Source organism: Gobius niger, assembly GCF_951799975.1.
Source record: "Gobius niger genome assembly, contig: SCAFFOLD_83, whole genome shotgun sequence".
NCBI lineage: Eukaryota > Metazoa > Chordata > Actinopteri > Gobiiformes > Gobiidae > Gobius > Gobius niger.
In genome coordinates, this window is record NW_027639327.1 from 45,068 (window position 1) to 62,500 (window position 17,433).

Genomic DNA, 17,433 nt, shown 5'->3' on the forward strand with positions numbered 1-17,433 from the left:
TGAACACGCACAGGAAGTGACATAGATGGACAGGAAGTGACATAGATGGACAGGAAGTGACATAGATGGACAGGAAGTGACATAGATGGAGGTCGGTTGCCGTGCCGACATGTCACTTCCTTGAGCCGACACGTCCTCATTAAAGTCACAGCAAAACGATCAGTATCAAAGTGATTCTTCCACAAACGGACTGAGCTGAACCAGGACCAGGTGGAAACGACTCGGATTCTGATTCTTCTTCACTTTCCCGCATTTCTGAACCTCACAGAGAAACAGATTTGTCCCACAGTCACTTTGCAAACACGACCAGCGGCAGCAACAGTAATAATAAACTGAATAAACTCTTTTTAACCAGCGGCAGATTTACTCACATCACAGAGAAACAGTGTGAAACCAGCAGCAGCTCAAACAACAGGGCTGAACCAACACCACAGAGCGGACAGTTCTGTTTAAACAGCAGCAGATTTACTCACAGCAGAGAAACAAACACTTCAAACCAGCAACAACAGCAATAATAAACTCATTAAACTGATTAAACTGAATAAACTCTTGTTAAACAGCAGCAGATTTACTCACAGCAGAGAAACAAACCAGCAACAGCAGCAGCAACAGTAAACTCAATAAACTCAATAAACTCAATAAACTCTTTTTAACCAGCAGCAGATTTACTCACAGCACAGAGGAACACTGTCAAACCAGCAGCAGCAGCAATAATACACTCAATAAACTCATTAAACTCATCAAACTAATTAAACTCATTACACTGGTTAAACTGATTAAACTGATGAAACTGACCTTCAGCCGCGTGTCTTCACTCTCGCTTCCCTCACACGGAGTTTGTGTTTGCGAGGCTGAGGAGCAACGACTGAGGAAGAGGAGGAGGGGGAGGAGGGGGGGAGTCAGAGAGAGGGGGGGAGGGGGGGTGGGGGGAGGAGGGACCACAGAGAGCTGCCTGAGGGCGCCATCGCGTGGTGGAGAGAAGGACCTGCAGGTGAATCGAGAGGTTCGTGTCCTGGATGATCGAGAGCCGCTGACGCACCGGGAGGGGGCGGGGCGGGGGGGCGGAGCTACACAGATCTGTTCAGGAAACAAAGATTAAAAACGCGCGGGGATTTTAGTGTCATTTCAAAAGTAAATGATAAATATACTGTGTCATTTATGAAGGAAAGTTCTTTAAAAACATTTAAACAAAACCTGCTGAAAGAAGCTGCAGTTCCACTAAGTGTCCGCCAGAGGGAGCGCCGCGTCTCTGAAGGGCCTGTTATGACCAGATCGGCCTCATTAACCGGGTTTGGCTAAATCATGCTAATCCGTTAGCCTGACTTTATTTCCATGGTTTCACTCAGTAAAAACAGTTCAACTCTCTCTGTCGGCCGTGACTTAGTTCGTTTTTTATTTAAAGTTATTAAATAAATAAAAACGGCCCAAAAAGAGTTTTAAATAATACAAAACGAAGAGGTTTCCGTTTAAAATACAGCCTGTAGTTCCGCGATGTGTCCGCCAGAGGGAGCGCCGGTGTAAAGGTTTACTGTGGATTTTTTAAGTGAAAGGTTTCGGAGTAAATTGATTTACAGATATATGAACATGTTTAAAGTATGAACATAAATGTGATGATGTGGCGCCTCAGGGATGTGAGTTTATTAGAGTTTAATGCTCGTGTGAGCAGCTCACACTGAGCTCTGTCTACAGGGTCCGTGTCCGGAAATGGAGAAACGAGTGGTTTCACGTTTTTTCATCTCGGATTTGAAGTGGAAAATAGAATGTCCCTGAGGTTCACGGGCCGGACAGGATTATTATTATTCACATTTATTGCGCCAGAGGGAGCGCCGTGTCTCTGAAGGGCCTGTTATGACCAGATCGGCCTCATTAACCGGGTTTGGCTAAATCATGCTAATCCGTTAGCCTGACTTTATTTCCATGGTTTCACTCAGTAAAAACAGTTCAACACTTTCTCTCTCGGCCGTGACTTAGATCGTTATTTATTTAAAGTTATTAAATAAATAAAAACGGCCCAAAAAGAGTTTGAAATAATAAAAACGAACAAGTTTCCGTTTACAGCAGTGGGTGTAGTTCCTCCTGTCTCCGCTGGAGGCAGCGCTCCGTGTTACAAAACCGGTCATTTTTCTACCAAATAATTTTTAATCAGATTAATCTTAAATCACTTAAACGTGTCATTTTTTACATTTAAAAAAAAAAAATCTTATTGAAACGAAATATATTTGTAATAAAAGTGATAAACTTTATAAAATATTTGAAAACTCTCTTTGGGCAGAAACAAAGACTTTTTAATCCAGTTTATTAAAGAGTCTCAATGTTTAAACTTTACATATTTTTGAGCCACAGTTAAAGTTTCTAAAGCGTTTCTCAGTTTAACATTTCACCTGTAGTTCCGGGACGTGTCCGCCAGAGGGCGCGCCGGCGCCGTGATTTACTTTGTATTTCTGAAGCCTCAGGTTTTACAGTAAATGGGTCTGATTTTCAAATATGAACATGTTTAAAGTTAAACCTGCTGAATGTGAGTTTATTCTGTTTCATGTTTGAAGCTGCTTTTAAATCATTAAATGTACAAAACTGGAAAACAAAACAGAAAACTGAAAATGTGATGAAACCAAAGAAGCGCCGGAGACTCGAGGCAGAAGATCCTTCAGGTTTGTTTTGTAGGTCTCAGACTTTAGGCCTCGTGGATTTGGGTAAAGCTGAACTGGAGACAATGCGCTCGGATAAGTTAGAAGTGAAGTATTTGAACGTTTGTTTCACCTGCAGTTCCGCGCGGTGTCCGCCAGAGGGCGCTCCGTCTCTTTCAAACACATCCACTCATTTCAACTCTTTATTTCCACCAAACAAACGTTTACAAAACATCAACATTTCCACAACTGACACAAAGTTTGACACGTTTTACTTTTGACACAAACACTTTGAAAGTCAACTCAGATTAAACATTTACACGTTTTCATTTGTGATGTTTTGTCTGAACGATGGTCAGTTTCTCCATCATGAGCCGCAGATGAATCCAGATGTTTGATCAAAGGTTTAAACGACACAAAAAAGTCCCGATTTTACAACGAGGCGACAGAAAGACGGAAAACACGAAACGGATCAAACCAAAGCTGCTTCTGTACATCAGACTTTAACTTTAACCTCTGACCCTTTTTATCTCTTTTTGTGGTGTTTTCCTCCTCGTTTTCGTGGCTGTTTTATAGATTTGGGTAAAGCGGGATCAGGTTAAAGGTTAAAGTTTGGTTTTCGTGGCTCTGACTCCGTTTCGTTTCGTGATGTTTTGCCGCTCGGCTCTGATTGGACGAGGTGAGCGTCCGTCATCAGAAGGAGTGGGTGTGTCCCCACGTGGGCCCGCCCCCTCGGCTGGGATTGGCCGGCTGCAGGAGGCCGTCGCTGCCGATTGGTCCGTGCAGCGAGGAGCACGGCGAGGGGGCGGGGCTTAGGTCGCCGCAGCTCCAGACGCAGAGCGGACTGTCGAGAAAACAAACTTTAAAATCCCAAAAAAACTAAATATGTTTAAAAATATTCTGAAATACTGACAATATATTGAAGTACAGACTTTTAAAGGGACTGTACGGAGTTTAACATGTTCCAGCTCAGACCGGTTTAATACAGAACCTGCAGTGACGCGTAAGGCCTGAGGGGGCAGTAGTGAGTATAAAATGACCAACTTGCATCGAGTCTCTTTAAGTTACAAAAAAATAAATAACAGAAAATTAATTAATTAAATAAAATTCTCTCCAAAGTGAAGTCGGAAAAACCTAAACTGTGGAACTTTCCCTTTAATAAAATAAAATAAAATAAAATAAACGATAAAGTGACAAACCTGGAGCCGTGAGGCGCCTGAGACGACGAGCTCCAGCCCTCGACCTCACACACTGAAACATATACAAGTATAATTATATATAAACTCCACCTCACACACTGAAACATATATAAGTATAATCATATATAAGTATAATCATATATAAGTATAATCATATATAAGTATAGTTATATATAAGTATAATCATATATAAGTATAATCATATATAAGTATAATCATATATAAACTCCTCCATCAGACTGAATCACAAAAGAATCAAAGATTTTCTACAAATGGCAGAAAGTCAAATGTGAAGTTATTTAATGCCTTTATTAGTATGTTAGTATGTTAGCATGTTAGCATGTTAGTATGTTAGCATGTTAGCATGTTAGTATGTTAGCATGTTGGTTTGTTAGTATGTTAGCATGTTGGTATGTTAGCATGTTAGCATGTTAGCATGTTAGCATGTTAGCATGTTAGTATGTTAGCATGTTGGTTTGTTAGTATGTTAGCATGTTGGTATGTTAGCATGTTGGCATGTTGGCATGTTAGCATGTTAGCATGTTAGTATGTTAGCATGTTGGCATGTTGGCATGTTAGCATGTTAGTATGTTAGCATGTTAGTATGTTAGCATGTTTCATGTCAGAACATAAACATTGACTCAGTCTCGTCTCTGAGGAACTTCATCTTTTCTAGCTAACAAGCTAACAGGCTAACGGGCTAAGCTAACTGCGGCTAGCACCACTTAAACAGTATTTACAGCCAAGTCTGAGTGAAACAAATGATCTCCATTGTGTAACTGGACGTAACTGTTTGTGTTTGTAGGATTTACATGAGCGACGGCTGCAGCTGCGCTCACGGCCTCTAGGGGCACAAGTTACTTAGTGCTGCTTTAAAGCCCCCTAAAGGAAGTAAAACCTCACCTGGGAGCTGTGGGCGGGGCTGCAGGAGGGGGGCGGGGTAGGGGGCGTGCCTCCCCGGGTATCCGTGGTAACTGTGATGCTTGTATCCGTGGTGATGATAGGGATAAGCCCCGCCTCCCGAGGCCGGACAGAGAGACCAGCCCGGACCTGGAGCAGAGACAGAGCCTGCTACACATGGATACCAAACCCCAGAGACCGAGCCTGCTACACATGGATACCAAACCCCAGAGAGCCTACTACACATGGATACCAAACCCCAGAGACAGAGCCTGCTACACATGGATACCAAACCCAGAGAGCCTGCTACACATGGATACCAAACCCCAGGGACAGAGCCTGCTACACATGGATACCAAACCCCACAGACAGAGCCTGCTACACATGGATACCAAACCCCACAGACAGAGCCTGCTACACATGGATACCAAACCCCAGAGACAGAGCCTGCTACACATGGACACCAAACCCCAGAGACAGAGCCTGCTACACATGGATACCAAACCCCAGAGAGCCTGCTACACATGGATACCAAACCCCAGAGACAGAGCCTGCTACACATGGATACCAAACCCCACAGAGCCTGCTACACATGGATACCAAACCCGAGAGAGCCTGCTACACATGGATACCTAACCCCAGAGACAGAGCCTGCTACACATGGATACCAAACCCGAGAGAGCCTGCTACACATGGATACCAAACCCCAGAGAGCCTGCTACACATGGACACCAAACCCCAGAGACAGAGCCTGCTACACATGGATACCAAACCCCAGAGAGCCTGCTACACATGGATACCAAACCCCGGAGACAGAGCCTGCTACACATGGATACCAAACCCCAGAGAGCCTGCTACACATGGACACCAAACCCCAGAGACAGAGCCTGCTACACATGGATACCAAACCCCAGAGAGCCTGCTACACATGGATACCAAACCCCGGAGACAGAGCCTGCTACACATGGATACCAAACCCCAGAGAGCCTGCTACACATGGATACCAAACCCCAGAGACAGAGCCTGCTACACATGGATACCAAACCCCACAGAGCCTGCTACACATGGATACCAAACCCGAGAGAGCCTGCTACACATGGATACCTAACCCCAGAGACAGAGCCTGCTACACATGGATACCAAACCCCACAGAGCCTGCTACACATGGATACCAAACCCGAGAGAGCCTGCTACACATGGATACCAAACCCCAGAGACAGAGCCTGCTACACATGGATACCAAACCCCAGAGAGCCTGCTACACATGGATACCTAACCCCAGAGACAGAGCCTGCTACACATGGATACCAAACCCCACAGAGCCTGCTACACATGGATACCAAACCCGAGAGAGCCTGCTACACATGGATACCAAACCCCAGAGAGCCTGCTACACATGGATACCAAACCCCAGAGACAGAGCCTGCTACACATGGATACCAAACCCCAGAGACAGAGCCTGCTACACATGGATACCAAACCCCAGAGAGCCTGCTACACATGGATACCAAACCCCACAGAGCCTGCTACACATGGATACCAAACCCCAGAGACAGAGCCTGCTACACATGGATACCAAACCCCAGAGAGCCTGCTACACATGGATACCAAACCCCAGAGAGCCTGCTACACATGGATACCAAACCCCAGAGAGCCTGCTACACATGGATACCAAACCCCAGAGACAGAGCCTGCTACACATGGATACCAAACCCCACAGAGCCTGCTACACATGGATACCAAACCCCAGAGAGCCTGCTACACATGGATACCAAACCCCACAGAGCCTGCTACACATGGATACCAAACACCACAGAGCCTGCTACACATGGATACCAAACCCCAGAGACAGAGCCTGCTACACATGGATACCAAACCCCAGAGACAGAGCCTGCTACACATGGATACCAAACCCCACAGAGCCTGCTACACATGGATACCAAACCCCAGAGAGCCTGCTACACATGGATACCAAACCCCAGAGAGCCTGCTACACATGGATACCAAACCCCAGAGACAGAGCCTGCTACACATGGATACCAAACCCCACAGAGCCTGCTACACATGGATACCAAACCCCAGAGACAGAGCCTGCTACACATGGATACCAAACCCCAGAGACAGAGCCTGCTACACATGGATACCAAACCCCAGAGACAGAGCCTGCTACACATGGATACCAAACCCCAGAGACAGAGCCTGCTACACATGGATACCAAACCCCAGAGACAGAGCCTGCTACACATGGATACCAAACCCCAGAGAGCCTGCTACACATGGATACCAAACCCCAGAGAGCCTGCTACACATGGATACCAAACACCACAGAGCCTGCTACACATGGATACCAAACCCCAGAGAGCCTGCTACACATGGATACCAAACACCACAGAGCCTGCTACACATGGATACCAAACACCACAGAGCCTGCTACACATGGACACCAAACCCCAGAGAGCCTGCTACACATGGATACCAAACCCCAGAGACAGAGCCTGCTACACATGGATACCAAACCCCAGAGCCTGCTACACATGGATACCAAACCCCAGAGACAGAGCCTGCTACACATGGATTCCAAACCCCAGAGACAGAGCCTGCTACACATGGATACCAAACCCCAGAGAGCCTGCTACACATGGATACCAAACCCCAGAGAGCCTGCTACACATGGATACCAAACCCCAGAGACAGAGCCTGCTACACATGGATACCAAACCCCACAGAGCCTGCTACACATGGATACCAAACCCCAGAGAGCCTGCTACACATGGATACCAAACCCCAGAGACAGAGCCTGCTACACATGGATACCAAACCCCACAGAGCCTGCTACACATGGATACCAAACCCCACAGAGCCTGCTACACATGGATACCAAACCCCAGAGAGCCTGCTACACATGGATACCAAACCCCAGAGACAGAGCCTGCTACACATGGATACCAAACCCCAGAGAGCCTGCTACACATGGATACCAAACCCCAGAGAGCCTGCTACACATGGATACCAAACCCCAGAGACAGAGCCTGCTACACATGGATACCAAACCCCAGAGAGCCTGCTACACATGGATACCTAACCCCAGAGAGCCTGCTACACATGGATACCAAACCCCAGAGAGCCTGCTACACATGGATACCAAACCCCAGAGGTTTTATTGTAATAACGATGAATAAAACTCACATGACGGGACGGCTCTGGGCTCAGACTCACACAGACTCTTCGCGCTGGGCGTCCTGCACAAACACACAAACACACAAACACACAAACACACAAACACACAAACACACGCATGTTTACAGGGTCAGAGGTCAGAGGTCAGAGGACACGCGTGTTCTCACCGGTCTTTGGCGTCGAGAAAAGCTTTGGCGAAAGGATTGTGTTTGATTTTCAGAGCCGTGATCTGAGGAAAACATTCACACAGTTATCAGAGACACAGGTGCATTGTGGGGGCTGTAGTGAGGCATTGTGGGGGCTGTAGTGGTGCATTGTGGGGGCTGCAGTGGTGCATTGTGGGGGCTGTAGTGAGGCATTGTGGGGGCTGTAGTGGTGCATTGTGGGGGCTGTAGTGAGGCATTGTGGGGGCTGTAGTGGTGCATTGTGGGGGCTGTAGAGGGGCATTGTGGGGGCTGTAGTGGTGCATTGTGGGGGCTGTAGTGGTGCATTGTGGGGGCTGTAGTGGTGCATTGCGGGGGCTGTAGTGGGGCATTGTGGGGGCTGTAGTGGTGCATTGTGGGGGCTGTAGTGGTGCATTGTGGGAGCTGCAGTGGGGCATTGTGGGGGCTGTAGTGGGGCATTGTGGGGGCTGTAGTGAGGCATTGTGGGGGCTGTAGTGGTGCATTGTGGGGGCTGTAGTGGTGCATTGTGGGGGCTGTAGTGGTGCATTGTGGGAGCTGCAGTGGGGCATTGTGGGGGCTGTAGTGGGGCATTGTGGGGGCTGCAGTGGTGCATTGTGGGGGCTGCAGTGGTGCATTGTGGGGGCTGCAGTGGTGCATTGTGGGGGCTGTAGTGGGGCATTGTGGGGGCTGTAGTGAGGCATTGTGGGGGCTGTAGTGGGGCATTGTGGGGGCTGTAGTGGGGCATTGTGGGGGCTGTAGTGGTGCATTGTGAGGGCTGCAGTGCGGCATTGTGAGGGCTGCAGTGCGGCATTGTGGGGGCTGTAGTGGGGCATTGTGGGGGCTGTAGTGGTGCATTGTGGGGGCTGTAGTGGTGCATTGTGGGGGCTGTAGTGAGGCATTGTGGGGGCTGTAGTGGTGCATTGTGGGGGCTGTAGTGGTGCATTGTAGGGGCTGTAGTGGTGCATTGTGGGGGCTGTAGTGGGGCATTGTGGGGGCTGTAGTGGGGCATTGTGGGGGCTGCAGTGGTGCATTGTGGGGGCTGCAGTGGTGTATTGTGGGGGCTGTAGTGGTGCATTGTGGGGGCTGTAGTGGGGCATTGTGGGGGCTGTAGTAGTGCATTGTGGGGGCTGTAGTGGTGCATTGTGAGGGCTGTAGTGGTGCATTGTGGGGGCTGTAGTGGGGCATTGTGGGGGCTGTAGTGGGGCATTGTGGGGGCTGTAGTGGTGCATTGTGGGGGCTGTAGTGGGGCATTGTGGGGGCTGTAGTGGTGCATTGTGGGGGCTGTAGTGGGGCATTGTGAGGGCTGTAGTGGTGCATTGTGAGGGCTGTAGTGGTGCATTGTGGGGGCTGTAGTGGTGCATTGTGAGGGCTGTAGTGGGGCATTGTGGGGGTTGTAGTGGTGCATTGTGGGGGCTGTAGTGGTGCATTGTGGGGGCTGTAGTGGTGCATTGTGGGGGTTGTAGTGGTGCATTGTGGGGGCTGTAGTGGTGCATTGTGGGGGCTGTAGTGGGGCATTGTGGGGGCTGTAGTGGTGCATTGTGGGGGCTGTAGTGGGGCATTGTGGGGGCTTTAGTGGGGCATTGTGGGGGCTGTAGTGGGGCATTGTGGGGGCTGTAGTGGGGCATTGTGGGGGCTTTAGTGGGGCATTGTGGGGGCTTTAGTGGGGCATTGTGGGGGCTTTAGTGGGGCATTGTGGGGGCTTTAGTGGGGCATTGTGGGGGCTTTAGTGGGGCATTGTGGGGGCTTTAGTGGGGCATTGTGGGGGCTTTAGTGGGGCATTGTGGGGGCTGTAGTGAGGCATTGTGGGGGTTGTAGTGGTGCATTGTGGGGGCTGTAGTGGTGCATTGTGGGGGCTGTAGTGGGGCATTGTGGGGGCTGTAGTGGTGCATTGTGGGGGCTGTAGTGGGGCATTGTGGGGGCTTTAGTGGGGCATTTTGGGGGCTGTAGTGGGGCATTGTGGGGGCTGTAGTGGGGCATTGTGGGGGCTGTAGTGGTGCATTGTGGGGGCTGTAGTGGGGCATTGTGGGGGCTGTAGTGGTGCATTGTGGGGGCTTTAGTGGGGCATTGTGGGGGCTTTAGTGGGGCATTGTGGGGGCTGTAGTGGGGCATTGTGGGGGCTGTAGTGGTGCATTGTGGGGGCTGTAGTGGTGCATTGTGGGGGCTGTAGTGGTGCATTGTGGGGGCTGTAGTGGTGCATTGTGGGGGCTGTAGTGGTGCATTGTGGGGGCTGTAGTGGGGCATTGTGGGGGCTGCAGTGGTGCATTGTGGGGGCTGTAGTGGGGCATTGTGGGGGCTGTAGTGGTGCATTGTGGGGGCTGTAGTGGTGCATTGTGAGGGCTGTAGTGGTGCATTGTGGGGGCTGTAGTGGTGCATTGTGAGGGCTGTAGTGGGGCATTGTGGGGGCTGTAGTGAGGCATTGTGGGGGCTGTAGTGAGGCATTGTGGGGGCTGTAGTGGGGCATTGTGGGGGCTGTAGTGGGGCATTGTGGGGGCTGTAGTGGTGCATTGTGAGGGCTGTAGTGGTGCATTGTGGGGGCTGCAGTGGTGCATTGTGGGGGCTGCAGTGGTGCATTGTGGGGGCTGTAGTGGTGCATTGTGAGGGCTGTAGTGGTGCATTGTGGGGGCTGTAGTGGTGCATTGTGGGGGCTGCAGTGGGGCATTGTGGGGGCTGTAGTGGGGCATTGTGGGGGCTGCAGTGGTTCATTGTGGGGGCTGTAGTGGGGCATTGTGGGGGCTGTAGTGGGGCATTGTGGGGGCTGCAGTGGGGCATTGTGGGGGCTGTAGTGGTGCATTGTGGGGGCTGCAGTGGTTCATTGTGGGGGCTGTAGTGGTGCATTGTGGGGGCTGTAGTGGGGCATTGTGGGGGCTGTAGTGGGGCATTGTGGGGGCTGCAGTGGGGCATTGTGGGGGCTGTAGTGAGGCATTGTGGGGGCTGTAGTGGGGCATTGTGGGGGCTGTAGTGGGGCATTGTGGGGGCTGTAGTGGTGCATTGCGGGGGCTGTAGTGGTGCATTGCGGGGGCTGTAGTGGTGCATTGTGGGGGCTGTAGTGGTGCATTGTGGGGGCTGTAGTGGTGCATTGTGGGGGCTGTAGTGGTGCATTGTGGGGGCTGTAGTGGTGCATTGTGGGGGCTGTAGTGGTGCATTGTGGAGGCTGTAGTGGGGCATTGTGGGGGCTGTAGTGGTGCATTGTGGGGGCTGTAGTGGTGCATTGTGAGGGCTGTAGTAGTGCATTGTGAGGGCTGTAGTGGGGCATTGTGGGGGCTGTAGTGGTGCATTGTGGGGGCTGTAGTGGTGCATTGTGAGGGCTGTAGTGGGGCATTGTGGGGGCTGTAGTGGGGCATTGTGGGGGCTGTAGTGGGGCATTGTGGGGGCTGTAGTGGTGCATTGTGGGGGCTGTAGTGGGGCATTGTGAGGGCTGTAGTGGGGCATTGTGGGGGCTGTAGTGGTGCATTGTGGGGGCTGTAGTGGTGCATTGTGAGGGCTGTAGTGGTGCATTGTGGGGGCTGTAGTGGGGCATTGTGGGGGCTGTAGTGGTGCATTGTGGGGGCTGTAGTGGGGCATTGTGGGGGCTGTAGTGGGGCATTGTGGGGGCTGTAGTGGGGCATTGTGGGGGCTGTAGTGGTGCATTGTGGGGGCTGTAGTGGGGCATTGTGGGGGCTGTAGTAGTGCATTGTGGGGGCTGTAGTAGTGCATTGTGGGGGCTGTAGTGGTGCATTGTGGGGGCTGTAGTGGTGCATTGTGGGGGCTGTAGTGGGGCATTGTGGGGGCTGTAGTAGTGCATTGTGGGGGCTGTAGTGGTGCATTGTGGGGGCTGTAGTGGGGCATTGTGGGGGCTGTAGTGGTGCATTGTGGGGGCTGTAGTGGGGCATTGTGGGGGCTGTAGTGGTGCATTGTGGGGGCTGTAGTAGTGCATTGTGGGGGCTGTAGTAGTGCATTGTGGGGGCTGTAGTGGTGCATTGTGGGGGCTGTAGTGGGGCATTGTGGGGGCTGTAGTAGTGCATTGTGGGGGCTGTAGTAGTGCATTGTGGGGGCTGTAGTGGTGCATTGTGGGGGCTGTAGTGGTGCATTGTGGGGGCTGTAGTGGGGCATTGTGGGGGCTGTAGTAGTGCATTGTGGGGGCTGTAGTAGTGCATTGTGGGGGCTGTAGTGGTGCATTGTGGGGGCTGTAGTGGTGCATTGTGGGGGCTGTAGTGGGGCATTGTGGGGGCTGCAGTGGTGCATTGTGGGGGCTGCAGTGGTGCATTGTGGGGGCTGTAGTGGGGCATTGTGGGGGCTGTAGTGGTGCATTGTGAGGGCTGTAGTGGTGCATTGTGGGGGCTGTAGTGGGGCATTGTGGGGGCTGTAGTGGTGCATTGTGGGGGCTGTAGTGGGGCATTGTGGGGGCAGTAGTGGGGCATTGTGGGGGCTGTAGTGGGGCATTGTGGGGGCTGTAGTGAGGCATTGTGGGGGCTGTAGTGAGGCATTGTGGGGGCTGTAGTGGGGCATTGTGGGGGCTGTAGTGGGGCATTGTGGGGGCTGTAGTGGTGCATTGTGGGGGCTGTAGTGGGGCATTGTGGGAGCTGTAGTGGGGCATTGTGGGGGCTGCAGTGGGGCATTGTGGGGGCTGTAGTGGTGCATTGTGGGGGCTGCAGTGGTGCATTGTGGGGGCTGCAGTGGTGCATTGTGGGGGCTGCAGTGGTGCATTGTGGGGGCTGTAGTGGTGCATTGTGGGGGCTGTAGTGGTGCATTGTGGGTGCTGCAGTGGTGCATTGTGGGGGCTGCAGTGGTGCATTGTGGGGGCTGTAGTGGGGCATTGTGGGGGCTGTAGTGGGGCATTGTGGGGGCTGTAGTGGGGCATTGTGGGGGCTGTAGTAGTGCATTGTGGGGGCTGTAGTGGGGCATTGTGGGGGCTGTAGTGGTGCATTGTGGGGGCTGTAGTGGGGCATTGTGGGGGCTGTAGTGGTGCATTGTGGGGGCTGTAGTAGTGCATTGTGGGGGCTGTAGTAGTGCATTGTGGGGGCTGTAGTGGTGCATTGTGGGGGCTGTAGTGGGGCATTGTGGGGGCTGTAGTAGTGCATTGTGGGGGCTGTAGTGGTGCATTGTGGGGGCTGTAGTGGTGCATTGTGGGGGCTGTAGTGGGGCATTGTGGGGGCTGTAGTGGTGCATTGTGGGGGCTGCAGTGGTGCATTGTGGGGGCTGTAGTGGGGCATTGTGGGGGCTGTAGTAGTGCATTGTGGGGGCTGTAGTGGTGCATTGTGGGGGCTGTAGTGGTGCATTGTGGGGGCTGTAGTGGTGCATTGTGGGGGCTGCAGTGGTGCATTGTGGGGGCTGTAGTGGGGCATTGTGGGGGCTGTAGTAGTGCATTGTGGGGGCTGTAGTAGTGCATTGTGGGGGCTGTAGTAGTGCATTGTGGGGGCTGTAGTGGTGCATTGTGGGGGCTGTAGTGGTGCATTGTGGGGGCTGTAGTGGGGCATTGTGGGGGCTGTAGTGAGGCATTGTGGGGGCTGTAGTGAGGCATTGTGGGGGCTGTAGTGGGGCATTGTGGGGGCTGTAGTGGTGCATTGTGGGGGCTGCAGTGGGGCATTGTGGGGGTTGTAGTGGGGCATTGTGGGAGCTGTAGTGAGGCATTGTGGGGGCTGCAGTGGGGCATTGTGGGGGCTGTAGTGGTGCATTGTGGGGGCTGTAGTGGTGCATTGTGGGGGTTGTAGTGGTGCATTGTGGGGGTTGTAGTGGTGCATTGTGGGGGCTGTAGTGGTGCATTGTGGGGGTTGTAGTGGTGCATTGTGGGGGCTGTAGTGAGGCATTGTGGGGGCTGTAGTGGTGCATTGTGGGGGTTGTAGTGGGGCATTGTGGGGGCTGTAGTGGTGCATTGTGGGGGCTGCAGTGAGGCATTGTGGGGGCTGCAGTGGGGCATTGTGGGGGCTGTAGTGGTGCATTGTGGGGGCTGTAGTGGGGCATTGTGGGGGCAGTAGTGGGGCATTGTGGGAGCTGTAGTGGGGCATTGTGAGGGCTGTAGTGGGGCATTGTGGGGGCTGTAGTGGTGCATTGTGGGGGCTGTAGTGGGGCATTGTGGGGGCTGTAGTGGGGCATTGTGGGGGCTGTAGTGGGGCATTGTGGGGGCTGTAGTGGTGCATTGTGGGGGCTGTAGTGGTGCATTGTGGGAGCTGTAGTGGGGCATTGTGAGGGCTGTAGTGGGGCATTGTGGGGGCTGCAGTGGTGCATTGTGGGGGCTGTAGTGGGGCATTGTGGGGGCTGTAGTGGTGCATTGTGGGGGCTGTAGTGGGGCATTGTGGGGGCTGTAGTGGTGCATTGTGGGGGCTGTAGTGGGGCATTGTGGGGGCTGTAGTGGTGCATTGTGGGGGCTGTAGTGGTGCATTGTGGGGGCTGTAGTACCTCCTCGTTCTGGTAGGCGGTGACAGCGATGAACTGCGTCTCTTTGAAGGACACGTTAGAGACGAGTCTGTGTCTCGAACCCACACTGACGATGTGGATCTGAGGCTCGTATCGATGCAGAGAGTTCAGCACCATCTGCAACACAAACATTTATATAGACACAGTATACAGGCGACTGGACCGGGCTCGAGAGTTCAGCACCATCTGCAACACAAACATTTATAAACAGGCGACTGGACCGGGCTGGAGAGTTCAGCACTAACCCTTTATATAGGGCTGGGCACCGCTACCTTTTTTCGATACCAGTTCTTCACGACACTTGGTTTCCAACACCACTACTAAAATATTTGTCTAGAACCATAAAACAGAACTATCACTTTTGTAGGTCTTAGCTTTCAAATGAGGTGTCACACTATCGCTCTCCAGTCCAGGAGCTTTTAGATTTGGGTAAAGCCGGTTAAGAGTTTGAGGCATTAAACCCTGAACGGACATATTGAAATATTTAAACAAACGAGTCGAGGATGGAATAAAAGTCCGAAACATCCGAAGTTGGATCTGTTCTGTGCTGTGATTGGCTGAAAGTTGTGCTCTCTCTCCTGATTGGTCGCCGCCCGGTCTCCGCGGCGTGATTGGCCGAGGCTGGAGTGTTTGATGTTGTTCTGAACGAGCTCAAATTAAGGCTGAACAAACATCTCTTTATGTGAAGGAGCCGCGCGTGTGTGTGTGTGTGTGTGTGTGTGTGTGTGTGTGTGTGAGCGCCCGTGCACGAGCCCTGTGTGTGTGTGTGTGTGTGTGTGTGTGTGTGTGTGTGTGTGTGTGTGTGTGTGTGTGTGTGTGTGTGTGTGTGTGAGCGCCCGTGCACGAGCCCTGTGTGTGTGTGTGTGTGTGTGTGCGTGTGTGTGTGTGTGTGTGTGTGTGTGTGTGTGTGTGAGCGCCCGTGCACGAGCCCTGTGTGTGTGTGTGTGTGTGTCCTGGCCCCGTGCACGAGGCTCTCAACGCCGCCGTCGCCAAATTAATTTTTCCGGCTAAAAAACATAATTACCATAATGTACGAAACGCCGCGCAATTATTTCATTAAAGCGTGCGCTCTCACGTGCACGGATAATGGGTAAACACAAACAGGCAGCCAGGTGTGCGCACGTGAGAGTGTGCACGAGGACGGTGTTTACGGGAAATAACAAACTTCAGAAATAACCTGTTTATGCAGCGCAGGTTTAGGCTTTTTAAGGAGAAAATATAAACATAAAACTAAAATCAAAATGTAAAACACTGGGAAATAATGTGGAAAAAAATAAAAGACAAAAATTAAAAAGTTGAAGAAAAAATAGGGGAAAAAATGGCAGGAAAAAGTGACAAAAAAGGCCAAATAAAAGGGTAAACAAAAAGGAAAAATCCAGCACAAATACTGTATTTAACCTCTTAACCCCCACCTGAGCCGAGCACAGCTTTACCCAAATCTAAAAGACCTGAGAGCTTGTGTAGCACGTCATTTGAAAGCTAAGGCCTACAAAACTGATGGTCACTTTTTTTTGCGCTTTCGTCTCTTTTTCTGTCGCGTTTCCGTCACGTTTTGATCCTTTATTTATTGTGTTTTTGTTGCTTTTTCTGCACTTTTTCTCTCTCTCTGGTCACTTTTGTTGTGTTTTTGTTGTTGCTTTTTTTGTGTTTTTTTAAAGAACCTTTAAGATCTGAGCAAATGTTGATATTTTACAGTAAAATGTAAGAAGAGCCTTTGTCCTTTTACTTTGTCCTTTTACTTTGTCCTTTTACTTTGTCCTTTTTACTTTGTCCTTTTTACTTTATCCTTTTACTTTGTCCATTTACTTTGTCCTTTTACTTTGTTTTACTTTGTCCTTTTTTACTTTGTCCTTTTACTTTGTCCTTTTACTTTGTCCATTTACTTTGTCCTTTTACTTTGTCTGTTTTACTTTGTTTTACTTTGTCCTTTTTTACTTTGTCCTTTTACTTTGTCCTTTTACTTTGTCCTTTTACTTTGTCCTTTTACTTTGTCTGTTTTACTTTGTCCTTTTTACTTTGTCTGTTTTACTTTGTCCTTTTACTTTGTCCTTTTACTTTGTCTGTTTTACTTTGTCCTTTTACTTTGTCTGTTTTACTTTGTCCTTTTACTTTGTCCTTTTTTACTTTGTCTGTTTTACTTTGTCCTTTTACTTTGTCCATTTACTTTGTCCTTTTTTACTTTGTCTGTTTTACTTTGTCCTTTTTACTTTGTCCTTTTACTTTGTCCTTTTACTTTGTCCATTTACTTTGTCCTTTTACTTTGTCCTTTTACTTTGTCTGTTTTACTTTGTCCTTTTACTTTGTCTGTTTTACTTTGTCCTTTTTTACTTTGTCTGTTTTACTTTGTCCTTTTACTTTGTCCTTTTACTTTGTCCTTTTTTACTTTGTCCTTTTTACTTTGTCCTTTTACTTTGTCCTTTTACTTTGTCCTTTTTACTTTGTCCTTTTTATTTTGTCCTTTTACTTTGTCCTTTTTATTTTGTCCTTTTACTTTGTCCTTTTTTACTTTGTCCTTTTTACTTCGTCCTTTTTACTTTGTCCTTTTTTACTTTGTCCTTTTTACTTTGTCCTTTTACTTTGTTTTACTTTGTCCGTTTTACTTTATCCTTTTCTAAATAAAAGCTTCTCGTCTGACGTGTTTTTCCCTCAGGAGTATTTTCGATTCCGAGAGTTGTGCGTTTGGAGAGCAGCGTTTAGAGCCGAGAGCGGAGGTGGAGAGGATAATTACAGCTCTCAGGACGCTGCGCCAACCCCCCCCCCCCCCCACACACCCCCCCCCCCCGCTCTGCAGATACAACATGTACAATAGGACCCCCCCTCAGGCTGCGCTCGCTCTGTGGCTACAACATGTACAATAGGACCCCCCCCCCACCCCCCGCTCTACGGATACAACATGTACAATAGGACCCCCCCCCCACACCCCCCCCCCACCCGCTCTGAGGATACAACATGTACAATAGGACCCCCCCACCCGCTCTG

The 17,433-nt window shown here is 50.6% G+C and overlaps 1 protein-coding gene across 1 annotated transcript in view; it reads right to left on the reverse strand.

The window, feature by feature from the left end:
• Positions 1 to 3,265: 3,265 nt before the first annotated feature.
• Positions 3,266 to 17,433, reverse strand: part of LOC306982581 (T-box transcription factor TBX19-like) — a 20,219-nt gene continuing 6,051 nt past the window's right edge. The window contains exons 4-9 of the mRNA XM_079583046.1: positions 14,437 to 14,571; positions 8,068 to 8,129; positions 7,910 to 7,962; positions 4,727 to 4,873; positions 3,824 to 3,875; positions 3,266 to 3,468 (exon numbers count right to left, since the gene is read on the reverse strand). Of these exons, the coding sequence (XP_079439172.1) occupies positions 3,318 to 3,468; positions 3,824 to 3,875; positions 4,727 to 4,873; positions 7,910 to 7,962; positions 8,068 to 8,129; positions 14,437 to 14,571 (600 nt within the window). The 3' untranslated portion in view covers positions 3,266 to 3,317. The remainder of the gene's footprint in view (positions 3,469 to 3,823; positions 3,876 to 4,726; positions 4,874 to 7,909; positions 7,963 to 8,067; positions 8,130 to 14,436; positions 14,572 to 17,433) is intronic.